Source organism: Podarcis filfolensis, assembly GCF_964270895.1.
Source record: "Podarcis filfolensis genome assembly, chromosome: 8".
NCBI lineage: Eukaryota > Metazoa > Chordata > Lepidosauria > Squamata > Lacertidae > Podarcis > Podarcis filfolensis.
The window spans coordinates 70,144,741-70,167,175 of NC_139611.1; the positions used below are offsets into that span (position 1 = coordinate 70,144,741).

General features: G+C 42.0%; 1 protein-coding gene across 7 annotated transcripts; it reads left to right on the top strand.

Moving 5' to 3' along the window:
- The first annotated feature begins 1,032 nt into the window (after window positions 1-1,032).
- HNRNPR (heterogeneous nuclear ribonucleoprotein R) lies at window positions 1,033-22,396 on the top strand. 7 transcript variants are annotated; one of them, XM_083627290.1, is made up of 12 exons: window positions 1,126-1,195; window positions 8,032-8,181; window positions 8,765-8,930; window positions 10,902-11,020; window positions 11,510-11,617; window positions 13,124-13,237; window positions 14,455-14,631; window positions 16,261-16,396; window positions 17,864-18,069; window positions 18,875-19,024; window positions 20,828-20,949; window positions 21,115-22,396. In XM_083627290.1, the coding sequence occupies exons 3-12, from the start codon at window positions 8,774-8,776 to the stop codon at window positions 21,722-21,724; spliced, it is 1,899 nt and encodes a 632-aa protein (XP_083483416.1). In that variant the 5' UTR covers window positions 1,126-1,195; window positions 8,032-8,181; window positions 8,765-8,773; the 3' UTR covers window positions 21,725-22,396. The 7 variants fall into 7 exon arrangements, with proteins under 7 accessions (XP_083483417.1, XP_083483412.1, XP_083483411.1 ...); XM_083627287.1 differs by having other exon boundaries at window positions 1,148-1,195; window positions 8,762-8,930; XM_083627286.1 differs by lacking the exon at window positions 8,032-8,181 and having other exon boundaries at window positions 1,068-1,195; window positions 8,762-8,930.
- The last annotated feature ends 39 nt before the right edge of the window (window positions 22,397-22,435 follow it).

A 22,435-nucleotide genomic window follows, 5' to 3' on the forward strand; every position in this document is an offset into this window, starting at 1 on the left:
TATACAGTCAACAGGTTAAACACAAATAAAGCACATGCCTCTAGTCTTTACAAGTGTTTAAATGTTTAAAACTCAAAATAACTTCTAATACATTAAAATTAAATAAGCAGTATAAGGACCAAGCAGCCCACAATTGTTTATAATTTATGTTACACATAATATATAATATAGTGTAACGTATCATATAGTATAGAAAGTTGAAAATCCACAAACATATTGTCAACATATTGTGCAGCCCTATACATATCTACACAGAAATAAATTCCACTGAGTTAAATAGGGGGTTGAAACCTAAATCCAGTCCAACACAAAATCAACAAAATAACGCACTGCAATATATATATATTTAAAATTAAACGGAAAAAAGCCACCGTAATATAAAACGCTAATGCCCTATCTTCTTCTTTTCTTTCGAATAGAAAGGTTTCAATCCATTTATTAAAGGGAATTAAGAAAGGGTCCTAGTACAGAGACGTCTTTGGGAAGAAAGGACGTGATTTAGAGGCTACAACCGAAAAGGTCCGACCACAGCCTCTGCTGCAGAAATACACCTGCGCCCCCATAAAATAATAAGGATAAATCCCTAAATCTAGAAGAGGAGCGTCTCAGGAAGAGAGAATCTGTACTAAACTTCTTGCGAAACTAGGCTTTGTTTTTGGTTTTTACTTGTGAAGGGATTTATTTTGTGTGTTTTTCAAGAGGGAGCCTTCAAAGACGTCCAGGCTGAAGTACCGCCAGATACCTCAACAGAGAGGCCTTCGCAAGGCTGAAAGAGCCAGGCGACCAGCGAGCCTCCTTTGTCTGCAAAAGAACTACAAAAAGCGGGAATCGTCCGCTCTTTTTTTTAAGCGCTGGATTCCTTCCCTCTCTCCCCCCCTCACCTCCTCCCCCGCCTAACCCTACCGGCGCGCCATGGCTTTCCCAGCCGTGCGGATTGGCCGGGGCTCTCCTCGGGCTCTGATTGGCCGCGGGGCCCTCCGCCTGCTCCCGCCTCCTGGCGCCGATAGAGTCTCCGGTCTGCCTCTCCGAAACGCCTCCCCCGGATTGGACGCCGGGGAGCAGTCCCTGGAAACAGTTCCGGGAAACCCCTCGCGTTGCCGGGGTCGCTCCCGCCGTCCATGAGGGGAGGGAAGAGGAGGAGCGCGCGCCATTTGCAGCCGCTGCCTCCAAGCCGCGCCGCGCAGGTCCCGCTCCGGTGAGTCTGTCCGCCAAGGCCCGCCTGGCCGAGGAACCGGTAACCGGGGGGAGAGAAGGGATGTTGGCAGGGTGGGAGAGAGGAGTGCGCGCTCTCGTAGCTGGCGGCGGCCCGCGGGGGGTGGGGAGAGAGAGATGCCCAGGCCCGCGCTCTCCGAGGCGCCTTTTGTGGCCGCGGCGCGCCTGGCGGGATGCGTCTGGGCGCTGCAGGCCCCGCGCCGTCGACGTGGGGGCGGGGAAGGTAGGCCCGGCTGCGTGCGACCCCCCCCCCCTCCAGAGGCGCCTCCTCAGCTGAGTGCTGAGGGCCCTGATCCGCCGCTTTCCGGGAGAGGGAGAATGGGAAAAGGAAGGAGGCCTAACCCCGTTATCATGACCTGGGATGGGGAGGAAGGAAGAAGGTGTGTGGGCGTTTAAAACCAATGCGGCGATTCCTTTTTGAGCGCCTGGCGTGTTTGCAGGGGGTTTCCATTCCCTTAGAAATGGAAATTATTATTATTATTATTCCTGCCTTTTCCCCTCCTCCGGTTTGCGAATTGCCGCCTTGAATGTCGTGGTCCCTAAGGGGTGTTTGCTTGGAGAGTTGAGGCCGGCGGGCATAATAATTCTCTCGGATAAGCCTTAGGCATCTTGAAGTCCGGGAATGAGTCCCATTGGAAGCCGGCAGGGCTTTTTAAAGTTGCGGGCGAAGCTGTAACTCGGGGATCGAGCTGCAGGGCTGCATTCCTGTGCATCGCTGGCCTGCGGGAACACAGCATGGTTTTCGCTTCCGAGCAAATGTGCCTTGAGTTACTGCCCTTAAAAACAAAAACAAAAAAACACACCAATCCGCCAAATGTTCCTTTTTCTAAGGGGAGCCTGGATTCATCCCCATTTTTTATTTTTGCAAATGGAGCATATCCCTGCCCCGCCCCCAAGTACCATTTGATTTGAAACTTATCACAGTGCTTTTTCGTGGCGCTGTCAGAATCAGATTTGGTTGTGGTAAGGGTTCTTTGTTCTTTGTGAAAGACAGTGATTAATTGGGAATTCTGGTTGGTGAGATTACCATAGGAGCTGTTGACAGCTGCTGATACTTGTTTAACTTTGATGGTAGAGGAAATGGGGTGGAATGTTTTAACTGTAACAGTACTACACTTGTGAAGTTACTGTATTTGTAGCACCAATCCATGGGACCTGTAGGCTAGCTAAGTTCTTTCTGCAGCATGTGCTATTTTCAGGAATTACTTCAATGTCCTGTTTAGGTATATTAGGTATATGGTCCATCCTGTGTGTGTGATAATACTTGGTTTACTCTGCCAGGTTACTTGTAATTGTAGGTATACATACCTATTTTACATAGGCAGAGACAGTGTAGAGTTTATTGTGAGTTTGTGGTGACATACAGAATCATTTGAGAGCTAAGGCTTTTATTTTCAAGTTCAGAAAATAACTGGGTTATTTCTGAAACTCTCATTGAGATCTTGATGTGAGTTAGAAGGGATTTAAAAACTCCACATACAAAGATTGCAGCTGTGCTGTGTTGTTAGCTTGTAAAAACATAGTAACTTGCTATGGAGTGGGGAAACTTGCTGAATAACTTTTCAGTTATAAAAAAAATATACACAAATAATTTTAATGTAGTTTGCTAAACAGTAGTCCGTAACATTTTTGTCAAAGCATTTTGTCATACGTATATCCTCTTTCAGAAGTTGTATAAGGGTGTCAGTAGTACTGCAGTGGTTTAAGTTATAGTTTAGCTTCTATTATAGATCATTATCTGTGGCTACAATCCTGCAGCTCTGTACTCATGGCCCTTGTGGTCTCTACCAACTCTGATTCTACTGACTCACTTTCCTGGGAATAAGCCCTATTAAACTCAGTGGGACTTGCTTCTTTATAGGATTGCACTATACATGTCTCTCATTTATCAAATTTCAGTAGAGTCTAGTGGGCTACTCTGGTAACAATAAATCTATTTTGCTTATTTGCCTTCTCTTGAAGTAGGATATAAAATTCCAGTGTAAGAACAATGTTGTCCGTTGGTTGTGTGCCTATTTTAATTGATTTTAACTATTGATCAAACTTTAGGATAACTTACTGTATTAAGATTTTTGCTTGGTATAAAAATAGAAACACTAAAATAGAATAAACGTCACATTACTCTAGTGTAAAATGTTATTCTATAATCTTAGAATAAGTTTATTTCTTGAGTCATAGTCATGTCGGGAAGCAACTGAGCTGATTAGGGTCACAATTAAGAAAGCAACCCATGGTGAATACAGTGGGACTTGAGTGCAAACAAGTTTAGGATTGTTTTGGATGTGCCCTGTTCCTACACCAGTGCAATGAACTTGGGCGGCCCAGTTCAACACATAGAACTATAAAGCTTTGCAGCAGTTCCAAGTGGATAACAGTGTGTATAGGAGGCATAAAATTACGGTAGTTGGCCCTCCTGCATAGGATGCTGGAATTAGGACCCTAACTGGCACTAGTGCAAGGCTACACTTTTGAAATGCGAATGAGAACTAAATGCATAAGACTAATATCCAAGTGCAGGGGCCCATAGGATAAGCAGCACATATACTCTATTCTGCACATAAGAACTCACAACATTCATGGTCAAAACAAGATTCTTCAGTATGTCTCATACAGCTGCCCTGTCCTGCTGTCATTCCACAAATCTTTGGTCTAACACACTGGAGCAGGTTGCTAGAACATAAAATAGGGTAGCAAATATATCTCACAGGGGCATTACAAAAGCCACAGGTGCATTGACAGAGTATCAGCCAAGTACTAGTGCAAAGGAATCTTGCATGGTAAAAGGATAAAGTACCCCTGGATGGTTGTCCAGTCAAATTTGACTATGAGGTGTGGCACTCACCTCTGCTTTCAGGCCGAGGGAGCTGGTGTTTGTCCGCAGACAGCTTTTCCAGGTCATCTGGCCAGAATGACAAAACTGCTTCTGGTGCACCGTGTACAGAACATCATGACAAGTGCAAGAGTGCATGGAAACGCCGTTTCTGCCGCAGCAGTACCTACTCACAGTGATATGCTTTTGAACTGCCAGGTTGGTAGGAGCTGGGACAAAGCAGTAGGACCTCACCCCACTTTACAACCGAGCCTCAACTCGGTGGTTTAGACCACAGTGCCACCCCTGTCCCTGCTCTTGCATGGAGTGATGACTGGAGCATAAGATGCAGGTTACAGTATTTTGCACAGGTGAAAGCAAAAAAGTGGTGTTTGGGAAGGAGCCCGCAAATGTGGGGCTTTGGTAGCCAGCCATTATTTATGGTCACCTCCGACCCTGGCCCCACCCCTACCCCTCTGCACAGAGTGTCTATATGTGTGTGCTCCATCTCTGACACTACACAATGTCATGCAGTGTAAGAGACTGAGCTTGGAATAAGGTTAATAGGTGGGAGGGTATCACTCTTGATTTCACACTGTGCCTTAGAGGCATTCTGAGTGCCTTTAGCCTGAGTTCCAGACTTGGGGCAGCGGGAGGTAGGGTAAGTCTCTTTATCTTGCTTTGGAAGTTTAGTGACTCGAAAGCGCAATGTGAAGTCAGAGTCTAGGGAAGATGGGTGGTTGCCATGGTAACTGCGATGAGTGAATCTGTGGACCTCTGAGCATAGCATCAGGCTTTTAGTTATATGCATTGCTGTATTTGCAGCAACCTGTGCTTGGTGGTGGTAGTAGTAATATTAGAGCAGAAGGCTGAGAAGAATAGCCTGGTAAATACCCAGTTTCTGTAATTATTTGTGTAACGAGTTTTAGTTTTTAAGTTTGCCATAGTTTGGTATATTCAGAAGAAAAGAGAATCCTCTTGAACATCTTTATGGAAAGGCAGATCAGGCTTGATAAATGTGTGAGAAAAATTCTTAACTAATTGTATTGGATCTTAAACTGTGTTATTGAATGTTTTTTTATCTGCATTTGTAAATTCAGTGCTAATGAGTCCATTATAGTGAGTTGTGAAGGTAAAACTCAAAAACAATAGTAGCACTGGATCATGTGAATTTGTTGATGGGTTTCGATTGCACAGGGACTGTTAGTTTATTTTTTGTTCTTCCCATCTTTCTACAGAAGGTCAGGGTGTCTTAACAGCAACTATAAAAAACAAACACGATAAAGCAATTTAAACCATCAGCTGTCTATATGAAGAACTATAATGCCATGTAGTGAAAAATAAACAGTACTGTACAGTAAAGATTTAGGCTCCATATCAACTGTGTTCCAAAAGCCTAGAAATAAATGTTTTCAGTTTGGTGCCTGAATGTTATCAGCATGGCCGGGGGAGGGGGTACAATCACATTTCCTCCAGAAAGGATTTCCCTGGCCCCAAAAGCTTACTTCATGTCAAAGCTTGTATGCAGTTCTTCCACAGCTGCATGCAGAATAGAACGGTAAAATATGCAGACAAATCTTGAGTTTTGCTTGTTCTGACATTCTGCTTATACTGTATATAATTTTCATGCATGAATATTTGTTAAGTAATTTGTGTAACAAACTGAACTGTGGTGAAGGTGTCATTTCCTTGGGATTGATATATTGTTGTTTTTTAATAGGTTATTTAGTACACTTACTTTCCTTCTCTTGTGACACTTAAAAGTCAGCATACATAGGATTCCCATGGAGTCTCTCATCTATCCACTGAGCCAACCCAGACTTGTTTAGTTTCAGCAAGGTTACTGCTTTGCTAATAAAGCTGTATTAGCATATTTCTAATAATCCTAATAACTAAGTAGTTCTATAAAATATGAACCAACCAGCCCCTCCCCATAAACACTCTAGACTCTGATTCCTTGTGGAACCCACACCTGTCTGCAGAAAAGCGAAGCTCTGCCCAGGAGGGCCAAGTTTCTTTTTCATTGTGCTACCACCTCTGAAGAGAAATTAGAATGGCCTTGAAGTATTTTCTAGGAATTCTGTGTACATAGGGTAACTAAACTTATCTGTAAATATCTTAATCAACCAATCATCTTTTTATCACTAAAACATTGATAGACATGCTTGTGTCTTCTGTATTCTTTTTCAAGCCTTTGAGAGATGTACTGAAGTGCACTGAGAATCTTTATAAATGTCAACTATATGAACATTCTGTTGGAGGAGAATGCTTTGAAACGACAGTATTTAGAATAAGAAGTAAAGGTAGTGTTAATTTTTGTTCGGGTGCTACATATCCCCATATCCCTCAAGTTGTCTTTGCTTTGGTAGTGTTGGCATTTCATTGTTGGAGATAATCAAGCCCAAGTTCCTGTGATCAGGCGAAGGGTCCCGTCTGCACTTTCTATTTAAAGCAGTATTAAACAGTCATGGCTTCCTCCAAAGAATCCTGGGAAGTGTACGTTGTTAAGGATGCTGAGAGTTGTTAGTACACTTCTATTCCCTTTAGAGAGCCACAATTCACAGAGTTCTATGGGAAGAGAGGATGACTGGAGGTTGGAACTCTGTGATGGTACCAGGGGGTCTCCTAAATACTCCCAGCACCCTTAATAAATTAGGAGTCTTAGGGTGAAGATGCTGTTTTTAGTGGTCTGATGCTGTTTTAAATATACAGTGGACCCTCTGGATACAGATTTAATTTGTTCCGGGGGTCTGTGCGCACCTCGAAAAATCCGTAACCAGAGGCACCGCTTCTGCACATGCGCATGGCGTGATAGAGCGCTTCCGCGCATGCGCGAGTGGCGAAACCCTGAAAAATACTTCCAGGTTTGCCGCTTTCGCAACCCGAAGATTACATATCCAAAGAGGTACGTAACCTAAGGGTTCACTGTATAGTGCAGATGAGGTATCTAGAAACAATGAATTTCCCAAAATGGGTTACATTTGTCCCACTAGCCTTTGCTTGGATACAATTTTCATTAGAAAAATGGCTTTGTGTGTGACGGACCTACTTTTTTGGGTGTTGTGTTCCCCGCAAAGGAAGTAACACGTGACAAAGCAGAACTGGAACCCATAAAATGCTGCATGTAGTGTGGATGTAACACTTCTAAACATGCTTTCACTTGAGGGGGGTGGGGAATGAGGTTTAATATAACCAGACTAACCACTGAGAAATTCTTTGGGGAAAACTTGTAGCATCATAATCCCGTGTTCAGGGTGCAGTATTTGCTAAGAAGCAACTGGTCTTAATTCTTTGTGGGGTTTTGTCTCTTCATGCACCACTGCTGCTTTTCATGTAAGTGCAGAGGTATTAAGGAGCAACCTCAATAAACTAGAAGGCCTCGGTTTTGTGGATCACCAAAACAGTTTTGTTCAGCTTGAAAGCTTTTTGTGCTTTTGGTCTTAAAGTAGGACATGTGCTCAAAAACATGCAGTAGCAAAAATTTCAGGGATTTTATACAGTCTGTAGTAGAAAGGAGTGTGGTGGCATCTGCTACAAAAATGGAATAGTGTACCAGTTATTCTGCACAAGCTACAGTATGGTCATAGCCCATTAAAGTACTCATTGACCTTGAACTAAAATGTTTTGATGGCAAAACTTCTGGAGTGGGACATCTTTTGTCTTGCTTTTGATACATTAATTGTATTGCATGCTTTTAATTGGATGATTATCTTAAAGTTGTATCTAGTATTTGAAGGACTAGTTTTAGTGTTCTGCACTTAAAACGTTTTTAAAAAATCTTTGTTTCATATGTCTTACTGAGTTTTCTGGTGAAATCAAGATTGCTTTGCCTCTGCTAATATGGCACTGTCAACCAGCCCTCTTCCTTAAGTAGTTGTTTATATCACCTGTGCCGTCATGCCTGAATATTAAGCACCAGTTTGTAATCAGACACATAAAATAAGTTGGCAAAATACCTCAGTATTTGTTTGAGAAGATAGTGCTACCTTTTTTTATTCATATCTCTGCAGTCTTCTTATTGACTTTCGCATCAAGTCTTTCTCACTGATATGGAAAATTGAAGGTGCTGCCTTTCGTTTAAACCTTTCATTTAAACTCTAATATCTGGAATAACATGCTGTGCTATGATATGCAGAATTTAATACAAGTTCATCTTGCTGGTATGTGACATGCAATTCGTTTATCGATTGTTCCACTTGTGCAAAACCTAATGTGGCATGTTGTTTTTTATTTTATTTTTAAAAGTGTTCTGGCAACTAGTGTACATTAAAGCAGCATGGCTTCTCTTATGTAACAGGATTTGAAGGAAGGTATGGAAATAAGCCAGAAAACTATGGGAAAGATGGAAAGCAAGTATTGACATTTGCATATTAAGCTGCCCTGTAGGCCTCTGTATTAAGCACATTGACTTAAAATCTTTCTGAGACCAGGGTAATAATGGCAGATGTTCATGCATTTCAGTATACTCCCCACCACTAAGATCACAGAAATTAATGCCAAAATCAAAATTAGATCTGATGTACATGAAGTGCTTAAAATTGTGCGCTATTCCATGTACATGTTCCACAGTATTTAGAACTGTACTTATTTAATGTAGGTGAGCTGCATTCTAAAGGCTTTAAATAATAGGTTTAATTCAAGTCACTTGCAGCATGTTTACAAATTAGTTTAGATAAATGCATTGTCCTACAAATTAGTTATTTCTGGCTTTATGTAATATAGCTCCTGAATTTTTTCCAGCAGCATAATAAAATGGCTAATCAGGTGAATGGTAATGCGGTACAGTTAAAAGAAGAGGAAGAACCAATGGATACTTCCAGTGTAACTCACACAGAACACTACAAGACACTGATAGAGGCAGGCCTCCCACAGAAGGTGGCAGAGAGACTTGATGAAATATTTCAGACAGGTATAATATGCATTTCTTGTTTCTGATTGGTTATGAAAGTGAAGGCAAACGATTTTCAAATTTTTAGGTTTTAAAGTTGAAAAAATTTACTTGTGTTTTGTACTGTGTAGCTTTGAATGTACAGCTGCTTTCACTTCTTTGAGGTCAAATTGGGTTTGACATGTTGACAGTATCTTAGGTCATCAGGGCACTTAACTGTTTCATAGACACAAGTAAAAGTGGACATTCCAGCTTACTGAATTATAAGTTTCCTCTATAAAATAATCATTTGTTTCTACCTTTCTACCATCACCAATTTATAGTTACTGTGTTAAACACTTAATATTTCAATAGGTGCTTGGCTTATTGAGGGAAATAGCTTGCTTGCTTGACTTAGGGCTACGTTTGAATTCCAGTCTGTAAGTGAATTTCATGTTTGTCCAGCTCCTAGTGAATATTTCAGTCCATATCAGTAATTACACTGATGTGTTCAGATTAATAATTATATTTGAATTATGTTTATCTTGCATGGAGCAAGTGGCTTATTGTGTATTCTAAAGAGAGAGAGAGAACACATGTTCTGCTTAGGAAACACATATTTTTTGGGGTGTGAAATAGAAACTTCCTCTTCCTCTTTAGTATGCGTGTTGTGAATATATTTAGAAATATAAATGGAACTGCTTCATGCCCTTATCTCAAATATTTCAGTGGCAAGATCTGCTTTATCTTTTTCCCCTAAAATACTCCAAAAGTTATGTAAGGCAGTTCAAAACAATACCATATCTGTCTTCTTTATGTTGATATTTTGACTCATGTGGCTGATCTGTCTTGAATGACAATCCCAATGAGTGCCTACCAGATAGCTTTTATTTCCTTAGAGAGACACTTCTCTAAGGCGGTGCTATATGATGATGTACACTTAGTGGCTTGAGTGTAGGTGTCTGAGAAATGCATGTACAGGATTTTAGAATGTGTTGCAACTGAGGTTGTGTCATGAGGAGTTTGACATTTATCTAAACTTGTTAAAACATTTTACTACCTAGTATTCAACAATATTTGTACAACTATCTTCATGGTTAAACTTGCCCCACTGGTGTCCGTTAGTAGTGTTCGCTACAACTAATTTTATAATTAAACTTGGGGCTGAACTTCATTATTTTTAAAACCTCTGCTGAGTTTTGTCCCAGTACAAAATATGCCTTCCAATATGCAGGATCAATTCTGAAATGCAGTCTTTGTGCACTGCTATTCTGTGTGACAGAGAAGAAAGATGTTTTCAGTGCTCTTTAAAATCCTGAAGTATTCAAAACACTCTGGATAGTTATTGGAAGTTGGTACAAATATCTCAGCACCTTACCATTTAATACTGATGGAATTAGAAATTTTTCATAAACTTCTATCAACTTAAATGTAAAAGAAAGTACTTTATGCTTCAGAACTGGTCCTACTGTATGTGGGTCTGCACCTGTAAGCTTAATATTAGTGTACTTGATGTACATAACAGGGCTTGAAATAATGCCACTGGCTGGAAAGTTGTGGCAAAATGGTATTTATCTGTAGTAAAAAACATTCATTGTAATCTCCTTTTTATAGAAATGGGGATAATTTTTCACTTTAGTTTTTTTTGAAGGGGAGAAGTTGGTTTTATAGGTTGCTCGAATAGCTGCTGTAGCACAACTGTTGTTAGATTATGTAGTGTTTATGCATCACTTGTAATGGCTCCATCTTAAAGAAATATCCTAAAAGGGAATGTGAGCCAGAGTTCATTGTTTCAAACCCTGATATGTAGTGTTGCTTTGCGCAGCAGAATATCCACACAGTTCCTCAAACAATTTTGTTTCTGGATATAACTTTTTAGTTTGCCATAGTTACCTTGATGTACTGAGCTCAAATTACTTCAAATTTAGCAAAATAAAATAGTGTTTTTGAATGAAATTGCCTCTGTATAATTAAATGGGAATCTGTAACTTTTTTCTATTTTTAATTTTTTAGGATTGGTAGCTTATGTTGATCTTGATGAGAGAGCAATAGATGCTCTTAGAGAATTTAACGAAGAAGGCGCCCTCTCTGTATTACAGCAGTTTAAGGAAAGTGACCTGTCGCATGTACAGGTAAGGTAAGAGCTCCTGTGGTGTGAAGAAATAGGTTCACAGATGTAGCATTCTTTCTAACATGACTATAACAAGCACCAACAAAGGTTGTCATACTTTTTTCTGAGCTCTTCTGCACTGTGTCTTTTTGACAACCTTACCCCTCAAACACTGCATTTAGGCTGGAATCCTATGTTTCCTTAGTTGGAAGGAAATCCCATTCAACTCTGTGGGGCTTACTGCTGAGTAGACATGTATAGGGCTGCACTGTTAAAGTCTAGAGTTGCATGCGTGTAAAAAGACTCTCATATTCAGAGTCCTTGGCCTGATGTGGTGTTCAATGGAGTGGTTGTTTGTGTTAAATAAATTGTACAAAGTGATTTATTTTTTTTAAAGCACTCTACTTAGTTCTGTCAAAAGTTGCAGCAGTTGAGTGTTATGCAAGGTTCAATGGCTTCAGGTTTCTTTTTATGCCTTCCTCTTGAATGATGTCATAAATTGTATCTGCAGAACAAAAGTGCATTTTTATGTGGAGTTATGAAGACTTACAGACAGAGAGAGAAACAAGGAAGCAAAGTACAAGAATCAACAAAGGGGCCAGATGAAGCAAAGATTAAGGTAATGTATACGTATGCTGAGTGTACAGGGGAACAGATAAAGGTTCTTCTGAACTTCTATGTGGATATTTCTGTATTTAAGTAATTAATTGCATTGTTCTGATGTTGCTTTAAGGACTTGTACTGGAGGAAAGAATTGTATTGAGGGGGGAGGGCTTGTATGACATGAAATAAATAGTTAAAATCACGAGTGTTGCAAATGCGTAATAGCAAAAGAGCCCTATCTATATATAGGAGAGAAACGTGCCTCCATTATTATAATTATTATATATTTATTAATTTATACCCCACCCTTTTCCCTGACAGGGACTCGATGGCCGCTTCTTTCCTCAATCACTTTAGCATGTGCAAGCTACCTCTTTCTCCTGGGAGAAAGAGGCAGCCCCCCCCCCACCCGTCCATGCAAAGGCGGCAGCGCTGATGCAGGCGCACAGACGGAGCATTTGTGAGCCTTCCTCAGTTGCCTTAGAACGGGTGGGAGCTGGAGGAGGAGGCGACTTCGCCCTGTTCCTTGCATGGTTGGGTTCCTTCCTCCATGCGTGTGTACTGGAAGAGGTGGCTGCGGTTTTGGAAGAGGCAGAAGCTGTGCACAGTGACACTAATTGTCTCTGTGCCCGGCAACTGCCTGCCTCCTCCCCGCCTTCTTTCCAACATCATAATATACCACCATATCATAATGTTTAGCTGTCTGTGTATTACGACGATGGCAAGCAGGTATTACCCAGCCCTAGTCATTAATTTCATAGTTGGATACAACGCCTAGTCTGTGGTCCCAATAAGCAGCAAGAGGAAGAGCACTTCATTTAGCTGGGTGCAGCACCGAGTTGTTCGCGTGGCGACACAAGAATGGTCCTTCTCTGCAGTGGTTCCCCGTCTATGGAATGCTCTCCCCAGGGAAGATCGCCTGGCGCCTTCATTATGCACCTTTAGGTGTCAGGCAAAAATGTTCCTTTTTAACCAGGCCTGAGAGCCAGCATGGTGTAGTGGTTAAGAGCAGTAGACTTGTAATCTGGTGAACCGGGTTCGCTTCCCTGCTCCTCCACATGCAGCTGCTGGGTGACATTGGGCTAGTCACACTTCCCTGAAGTCTCTCAGCCTCACTCACCTCACAGAGTGTTTGTTGTGGGGGAAGAAGGGAAAGAAGATTGTTAGCCACTTTGAGACTCCTTCAGGTAGTGATAAAGCAAGGATATCAAATCCAGACTCTTCTTTGGTTGATCTTATTGACATCCAACACCCTTTTAGAATGTGGCCTTTTTGTGGGGGGTTATTGGGTTACTGCTTTTGGTTTGATTTTATATGTTGTGGTCTTGTTGTGAACTGCCCTGAGACCTTGGGGTATAGGGTGGTGTATAGGATAGATACATACATAGATAGATAGAATATGCAAGAGGTTCTATGGATGGGGCTCTTTCTGGTTTGTTTTTCTGTCTTGGTAAAGAATGTGTTGTTGAATGCCACTTGTGCGATGAAAACATCTACTTCTAATTCTTCATCCTTTATTCAGGCTTTGCTAGAGAGGACTGGTTATACTTTGGACGTGACTACAGGCCAGCGGAAGTATGGTGGCCCCCCTCCAGATACGGTCTACTCAGGATCCCAGCCTGGCATCGGCACAGAGGTTTGTATGTACATACTGCTGCACATAAATTGCAGATACATAAAGATTGTCCTTATCTAACAGTGGTTGCCTATTTCATCTAATAAGACTTAAAAACTAATTATTTAGTTTTAGCTATAATGAAAATAATTGTTAAGCTGAGTTTTCCAACCAAATTTTGACAGGAAACACTTTGAAAGCCTGTCTTTTAACTGCAGTAATATTCAGAGCTGTTGTTCATTTGGCTAACTTGTGGCCCTCCAGGTGTAATAGAAAACAGTGGTTTACTCACTGCAGCTTTGAGCTACGGTAAGCGATGAGCTCACATACTCTTCATCGCACCCCCCTGCAAATAGGAGATTGAAACTTCTGCTTTCATTTTTAAACTAGCCTTGGTGCCCCGTGACAGCCCAACTTGGAACTGTGGTTTGTTTAAACTAGGGTTAGTGACAGCAAGTCAGGATCAAATTAGGTTTCAAATCCTGATTTGTTCACAAAGCAGGTGGGGAACAAATGCGGTCATTTGCCTCTCTTTTTCCAGCCCATAGGACTCTCCCCAGGCCACACCTCTCCCTGACCGTGTTCCATGCCCTCCCAAGTGTTTTTGCCTAGCTGGAATGAGTCCTTGAACTATGATAATTCCTCTTGTTTCCCTGGATGGGAATGGAGAAATGTGTGTGTAGAAACCTCTGACTTTTACCTGACTGGAATGTAGTCTATTGTGAAGGTAAGAGTCCCATCAGTTGGACTGCCCCTATTGGCTCCTGGCCTCACCCACTTGAAAAGGTTGCTCAGAAAGGAATGTGACCCTCTGACTGAAAATGGTTCCCACCGCTGGGTTAAATGACCAGAGTTCCACAAATTCGCCATCACAGGGAACTGTGGCTAGTTTAAAATTGAAAACAGAAGCTTTTGCTGTCCTTTTGGGTGGGAAGGAGGGGAAGTGCATAAGCCCAAGGTTGTGTAGTGGGAAACCTTTGTTCCCTGTTACATCTGAACTGAGCCAGTATTTGTGTTGTGTTCAGTGATTAAAGAAAGGGTATTCCTAAAGTAGCTCTAGGTAGTGGCCCATGTGCTTAGAGCGGGAGCTTCTCTGTTCTGTGTTTGAAAAGGAAGATCAACCATTTTGAAATATCGCCTCACACAAATCTATTGCGTTTTTCTTAATTGAATTAAGAATTACTTTTTTAAATGTCATTTACTAACAAACAAAATATTTTTTTTCTTTTCCTCACCAGGTTTTTGTTGGTAAAATTCCTAGGGATTTGTATGAAGATGAATTGGTACCACTATTCGAGAAGGCAGGCCCAATTTGGGACCTGCGGCTCATGATGGATCCCCTCTCTGGCCAGAACAGAGGCTACGCTTTCATCACTTTCTGTAGTAAAGATGCAGCACAAGAAGCAGTCAAATTGGTAATTATTATGCTATGCTATATATCTTGGAGGATGGAATGACTTCGCTGTGGTCACAAACTGTAACTCAGATACTTTCTTTGCAGGTGGGCTCCCATAGTATTCTAGATCACTCAGTCATGAGCTATACATTAGCAGTTAGCTAGTTATAAACAACTAGTCATTAATTGCTGCTACTTAAGGCACTTCTCAATTTAACCATGCCATCTGATGTTAATAAGGAAAATTGCAGGATGAATCTGACTTGAGTTCTCCTTTTGGACCTTGGACACAGAGTTATTATTGAGACCTCCTTGATAGCTGTTTTTCAGCCCAGGTAAATTTTAGTTGAAAACATGAAATAGCAAGGCATCTGCAAAGGCTTGGTTAACATTTTTTGAATTATTTGCAGTTGTAGGTAAGGATGGTTGGTTCCTCACTGAGGCTCCTAAAGTTTGATAGAAAAGGGACAAAATGATGGATAAAACTGGCTAAAAAGGGGCAAGGGAAAATTAACTGATAGTTTTCTGAGTACAGAGAAGTTTTCCAAGTACAGAGAAGGGTCCCCAAGGATCTGTAATTGATCTGTAATTGATGGTATTTATCTTTCATAAATTAACTGGAGGCACAGTTAATTGGTGAGTTAGCTAAGTGTGCAGATAATAGCAAATTAGGATTTTACCAATTGGGCACTAACACAATCCTAAACTAGTCTACTCAGAAGTAAGTTCCTTTGAGTTCAGTAGGACTTACTCTCAGTAGGACCTACTCTCAAGTAAGTACCAATTGGATTGTTCCATAAAAAGCTCTCTTCAAACAGAGCAGAAGCTGAAATGCTATGTAAGAGCATCTTGAGTGATGTACTGAGTGGGTAAATGGGAATACTAACTTCGCTGATACACTAATGGATTGTAAATTGTTGGTAACAGCCTAAAAAAACCCTTCTTAAGGAGAAAGCTTACTGAAAATGTTAGTGTGTACCAGCAGCGATAAAGGAAAATTCACACTTGGGAAATGGATTGAAAATAAAATGGAAGTATAATAGTGATGACTTTATATAAGTTCTGGGGTGTTCACTGTCATAAAAATCTCCCGAGTCCTGGCTGCTTGATCTGAAAAAGGATGTTTTATCGATAGTGAAGTAACAGTAGATGATGTGCTTAGGAATGGAGTGTCTTCCTTTTGAAGATAACCTTCAGAGCTACATTACAGTGAATTGTACTAACATGCACAGCTCTTTAATAGAGACATTTATGAATAACAATGACCACGATAGCTAAGAATCTAACCTCCATGTTCAGAATCAGTGTACCTCTGAGTACCAGGTACTGGGATGAAACAGGAGATTTGTGCAAGTGAGCTTCTCAGACATCTAGCCTGAAGTTTGTGAGGATGGATTTAGCATTCTAAACCTGAGAAGTCTCCATAGACAGTGTATTTTGAGCTGGCAAATGCCTATTATTGGGAAATGAGCTAGACTACTGGAAACCTTAAATCTTTCCAAAGTGGGATGCAGGTGTGAAGCCTTTTTTTTAGTAGATAGCATTTTATTTTGAGATCTTACCCACTGGAGCAGGTGGAGAGTTTGTTGATCTGTGTACCATTAAATTGGAACTTTAAGATGAGTGTTCAGCTTCACGTTCTTTTCAGTGTGACAACTATGAAATCCGTCCTGGTAAACACCTTGGCGTATGCATCTCTGTGGCAAACAACAGGCTGTTCGTTGGATCAATTCCAAAAAACAAGACCAAGGAAAACATACTAGAAGAGTTCAGCAAAGTTACAGGTAAGGAGTTGGGCATATGACATGTTGTAAGGCATTAACATTTCACTCATGAAACAAGCAGACTAGTGTTGATGATAAACATGCCTGTTAAGACTCTGAATTTATTTAGTACAGTTATATCCTCTATCTTTCAGAATATAAACCCTTCTAAGGCACCACTTAAAATGCACACACCAAACAATATTAACCTATGAAGCACCACCCAGTTCCTTTTCATAGGGCCTGAATGGTATACAGCTTGAAGTGGCTGTGCAGTTAATTTGCATTTTACTTGAACTTCCAGCAGACATTTTGTAGGCGTCGCAGGCACTCATTTGGACTTGGGAATTTCAGGGTGTTTGAAGTCTAATGAAAATTGAGGCTGGTCTTGCTTCTCTCTCTCTTAACCCTAGGACCACTGGTACTTAATTAAAACAAGTTTGCTTCCCCCCTCCTTTCCTCTTCCATTAGCTTAAAATAACTGGGAAGGGAGAAGATGGCAAGGGGAGAATCTATACATTTGGGTGCCAGTGCTTTCCCACTTAGAGGAAGTGATGTGCTGTACCAGGTGCTTCTTTGCCTCCCTGTAATGGCCCAGAAGTTGTTTTGATGAGGCGGGGAAGCTTCCAAGTATCAGAAGAGGGGTGAGAGTGTGCAAGGAGTGGGGTGGTACGATATTGAACAGCCAAGTTCAAATCCAGTCAGGACTGGTGATCCCTTGAATGCATATTGAGGTCATCTATGGTAAAAATGAGTCTCCCAGTGGCAGCAAAATGAGAATGTCAGTACCATTTGCAGGGCTGTCTTAAGCATATGCGATGCCGGGATGCAAAGATCCGCCCGGCGCTCCCACCCCCCAGGTTGCCCAGTGCAGGAGGGCGGAGCCAGCCGGCCACCTTAGTGTCTCACTGGCTCGGTCGCCCCCGAACTCGCGGTGCAGAGCCACCTGCAGCAGAAGAGCCAGCTGCGGCACTCTGACCGACGGGCGGGCTCTTCCCCGGACTCAACTCTTGGGCCCCAGACTCTCGGCCTGGCGCTCCTGAGAGCCTGGGTGCCCCACACCCCTAGCGCCTATGGGTAAGACGGCCCTGACTATTTGGAGCGCTGCCATTTCATTGGAGGAATCTCCCTCCGCCCAGATGGCGTTAGATTTGGTAGATGGTGTCATCTTTATGGTCATTGGTGCAGACCTTGCAACCTGGGAGGCCATATAAAAGAAGAGGAATGGCAGCCCTGGATCAGATTTTGAGTGCTGGGCAAAGAAACATTACTTCTACCATCTCCTCATGCTAGAAGTAAGTTTATGTTCAAAAGTCGATGGAGCCAGTGCCTAGAGAAGGGAGAACTTAATTGTGTGTGTGTTCTGGCACTGCATCATTTGAGTGTGCTGAAGGCTTGATCTGCTTATGCTGAAGCTTCTGCATTCCAGTTTGCATTTCAAGCCAGAAATGGGCTTCTGTGTTACATCCAGGTGTCTTGTTCTTACAGAGGGTTTAGTGGATGTAATCTTGTATCACCAACCTGATGATAAAAAGAAGAATCGGGGATTCTGCTTCCTGGAATACGAGGATCACAAATCAGCTGCTCAAGCTCGGCGTCGGCTGATGAGTGGGAAAGTAAAAGTCTGGGGAAACGTCGTTACTGTGGAATGGGCTGACCCTGTAGAGGAACCAGATCCAGAAGTCATGGCAAAGGTAATAGAGCAAAGGCTGTACTGCTGAAGTGACTAACTCCAGATTGGGACACAGATCCCATCCCCCAAGATCTCACAAATTTGGGGGGGGGCAAGGAAAAGGAAATAAAAAAGACACTATGCTTGGGTGGGTGGACCCCAGCACCCTGATGGGGATACGAATTGCCTTCTTCCCAGTCATCGGATCAATCATTTGATGAGCCTGGAGGGGCCAATAACACATCCTCCTAAGCTGATTGGCGTGCATCAACTGAGGTGTGGGGGACAACGCCCATCACTGACCTGGACACCCCAGAGGGTTTGGCCAAGAATGAACATGCAGCCCTTTGAACCAAAAGTAGTTTGCTATTACAGTAGGGTGGCCATGTCTGCGATGATACTTTGCCTTTCCCCCTCCCTGGGGTGTAAGAATTACTGAAGTATACAATTCCAGGTACATCCATGCTTTTCCTCCACCTGGCAGTAGGGTTAATGTACTGATGCTGGTCAATGCCATCCGTTCCCTGGGAATCTTACAAAAAATAAGCAACATGGAATTGTGCCTGTATCTCTTAAATGAAATCTTAAAAGTAAAAGTTGATGGGGGCCTAATTCAGAAGCCAACACTGAAACATGCTGTCAGTGGTCCATGTTGTTAGTTGCTGTTTCAGTTTTAGTGATAAAATTAACGCCTCTTGTGATACAGAGATAAAGCCATCTTTTCCTGGATGGTTATTTAGTGCACTCTTGCATCTGAGCAAGCATGTATTGTAAGAGTTACTGGATTTCTGAAGCTGATATCAAAATCCCACCCTCTTTTTTAACAGGTGAAAGTTTTATTTGTGAGAAACTTGGCCACTACAGTGACGGAAGAAATACTGGAGAAATCCTTTTCAGAATTTGGAAAGCTGGAAAGAGTGAAGAAATTAAAAGACTATGCTTTTGTTCATTTTGAAGATAGGGGGGCAGCGGTCAAGGTAGGTATGCACAATTTCATTATCTAGGCCAGTGGGTGGGGAACAGTCCCTGATTATGCCTGGCAAGGATCCTCTTTCAGCCTGTGAGGTCGTTTCCCCCAAGCCACGCCCACCTGCCCAGCATATGAGGTCGTATATAATATTAAGTGCACTGTAGATGAAAACAAAGCTCCCAGCCAAAACTGGAGTTTGCTGTTCCTTTCCCTGTTTCAGACTGCATGGGCAAAGGAAAACTCTTCATTTGATGTCGTGGTGATGCATACAGACCTACGTTATGCAGCAAAATGGTAGTTGCAGTCAGCTTTTGCAGTCAGCTTCTACCTGACTTCTCCCTCCCGCTACAGCCTGTAACTCACATCTCATGCCTTTCTTGAGCCTCTTTCCTAACTTCAGGAGATGTTTTTCAGGGCATACTGGCAGGAGGAGTACAAGCATGGTATTGGATGCAATCCAACGTATATGCTTTGAACCCCCTAAAAATGCTCTATAAATGCTGAATATTGTAATTGGTTCATCTAGTCTGATACTTTCCATTTAAATCTTCTTGCTCTCCCTCACCCCGCCCCCCCGTACGTTGGAAAGGTTTTACCAGTGCATTGTTCACATTGCATATGTTAAACAGCATATGCTGCCCTGTATTAAAAAAGTTCTCTCCCCTCCCACTAAAGACCCCCAATCTTTTCGTCCCGCTTCATCTTCGGTGGTACCTTGGTTCTCAAACTTAATCCGTTCTGGAAGTCTGTTCCAAAACCAAGGCGTGCTTTCCCATAGAAAGTAATGCAAAATGGATTAATCTGTTCCAGACTTTTAAAAACAACCCCTAAAACATCAATTTAACATGAGTTTTACTATATAACGAGACCATTGATCCATAAAATGAAAGCAATAAACAATGTATTGCAGTCACACAATCAATCAGTAGCTGAACTGGGTTCCACACAGTCACAAAAACAAAGAGCCACAAAAACAAAAATGTAAAATAAAGAGCAAAAACAGACAGACCTCAGCGTAACGCTCAAAATGGAAGCGTGGCACTCAAAATGGAGCATGTTCGGCTTCTGAAATAAGTTCGTAAACCAGAACACTTACCGTATTTTTTGCTCTATAAGACTCACTTTTTCCCTCCTAAAAAGTAAGAGGAAATGTGTGTGCGTCTTATGGAGCGAATGCAGGCTGCACGGCTATCCCAGAAGCCAGAACAGCAAGAGGGATCGCTGCTTTCGCTGCACAGCAATCCCTATTGTTGTTCTGGATTCTGAGATTCAGAATATTTTTTTTCTTGTTTTCCTCTTCCAAAAACTAGGTGCGTCTCATGGTCTGGTGCGTCTTATAGAGCGAAAAATACGGTACTTCCGGGTTTGCAGTATTTGGGTTCCAAGGCGTTTGTGAACCAAGGTACCACTGTATTTGCTTTCCAGACTTCTCCTTCTTTAAAAGCAGCTCAAGCAAGAAAAAGTGTTTCTCACTGTGAAACACAAATGGAGACTGTCTTATCTTCCTTCCAGAAAGGGTATTCAGCCTTCAGTCCAATGCCCTGTTTTAAAACAAAGAGCTAGTAGTAGCTCTTCATTGTTACAGAAGTCTCTCCTACACCAGAGTAGACACACAGGTGTTCTGTTCTTGTCCCAGGCAAATTTAAAGCGATTCACTTCATAAAACATTCAGTATGTAAATATGCATTGTGTTGAAATGGAATTACTATGGACATGAGAATATCAGAACTTAGAAGAGTGGAAAGGTGGGAAATCCTGAAGGATTCTTCTCTGTAGAATGGAATTTAAACTTCTTTCCCCTTCCAAACAGGCCATGAACGAAATGAATGGAAAAGAGATAGAGGGGGAAGAAATTGAAATAGTATTAGCTAAGCCTCCAGATAAGAAAAGGAAAGAACGCCAGGCTGCCAGACAAGCCTCCAGAAGTACTGCGTGAGTGTTAACTTCATTAACTGTACTGTAGTTCAAAGACGGGAGTTTCTGTCTGATAGCAACATAGTAAAAATCTACTTTAATCTGGCATGCTGAACTCCGCTTGAACTTTTAAATTGAGAAAGCAGCGTGAACTAATGCTAATGCTTTTTTCCTGCTCACTAGGTACGAAGATTATTATTACTATCCTCCACCTCGTATGCCACCTCCAATTAGAGGCCGAGGGCGTGGAGGGAGAGGCGGCTATGGCTATCCCCCAGATTACTATGGCTATGAAGATTATTATGATGATTACTATGGCTATGACTATCATGACTACCGTGGTGGCTATGAAGATCCTTACTACGGCTATGATGATGGCTATGCTATAAGAGGAAGAGGAGGAGGAAGGGGTGGGCGAGGCGCACCTCCACCACCTAGGGGGCGGGGAGCACCACCGCCAAGAGGTAGAGCTGGCTATTCCCAGAGGGGGGCACCAATGGGACCACCAAGAGGAGCCAGGGGTGGGAGAGGGGGTCCTGCCCAGCAGCAGAGAGGACGTGGTGCTCGTGGAGCCAGGGGCAACCGTGGGGGCAACGTGGGAGGCAAGAGAAAGGCTGATGGGTACAACCAACCGGATTCCAAGCGCCGCCAGACCAACAACCAGCAGAACTGGGGCTCCCAACCCATCGCTCAGCAGCCGCTTCAGCAAGGTGGTGACTATGCCGGTAACTATGGTTACAATAATGACAACCAGGAATTTTATCAGGATACGTATGGGCAACAGTGGAAGTAAGACAAATAAGGAGGGCGTGGGAATATTGGAAAGATAGAATTTGGCTATAGCTCTACATCCTTCCAAAAATTAATGTTTCATCCTTCAGTAGTGATTGGCTGCCATTTGTATTGGGCTGAAGAATCACTCTATTGTGTATATACTCAAGTCTTTTATTATTTTTTTCTTTTCTCATAAATGCACTTGGACATTACTGAGCTTGCAGAATTCCCAAACACAGTTTTGGGAGACAGTGCTTTTTATCGTTTTAGGCTTCATTTTAGCAGTTTATCAGCAGGATGGGCGACACTGTTAAATCATGATTTTGCAGACCTTCTGTTTTTGGACAGTTTCATTTTTTCCTTTTTCTTTTTTGGATTTGGAATAGACTACATAGGCATATGCTGTACATAAAGTAAAGCTAGTACTTTGTCTCCGTAGTTTTAAGAAATTAAAACAAAATTAAGTTTTCTTGTATTGAAAATAACATGACTGTATGTTTTGCATTCCTAGAAGTAGGTTAACTGTGTTTTTAAATTGTTATAACTTCACACCTTTTTGAAAATCTGCCCTACAAAATTTGTTTGGCCTAAACGTCAAATCCGTGGCAATTTGTTCCTTGATGTGATTGTATTTCCAATTTCTTCTTGTTCATGTAAGATTTCAATAAAACTCAAAAATCTATTCAAAACATTACCTATTTCAAATTCAATTGTGTCCTAAAACATTTTA

Bases quoted from the DNA above. Each gene is read 5' to 3' on its own strand.
- HNRNPR (XM_083627286.1), top strand. From the start codon at position 8,774: ATGGCTAATCAGGTGAATGGTAATGCGGTACAGTTAAAAGAAGAGGAA. The intron at 14,632-16,260 runs GTAATTATTATG...CGTTCTTTTCAG, and splicing joins CACAAGAAGCAGTCAAATTG to TGTGACAACTATGAAATCCG. The intron at 16,397-17,863 runs GTAAGGAGTTGG...TTGTTCTTACAG, and splicing joins AGAGTTCAGCAAAGTTACAG to AGGGTTTAGTGGATGTAATC.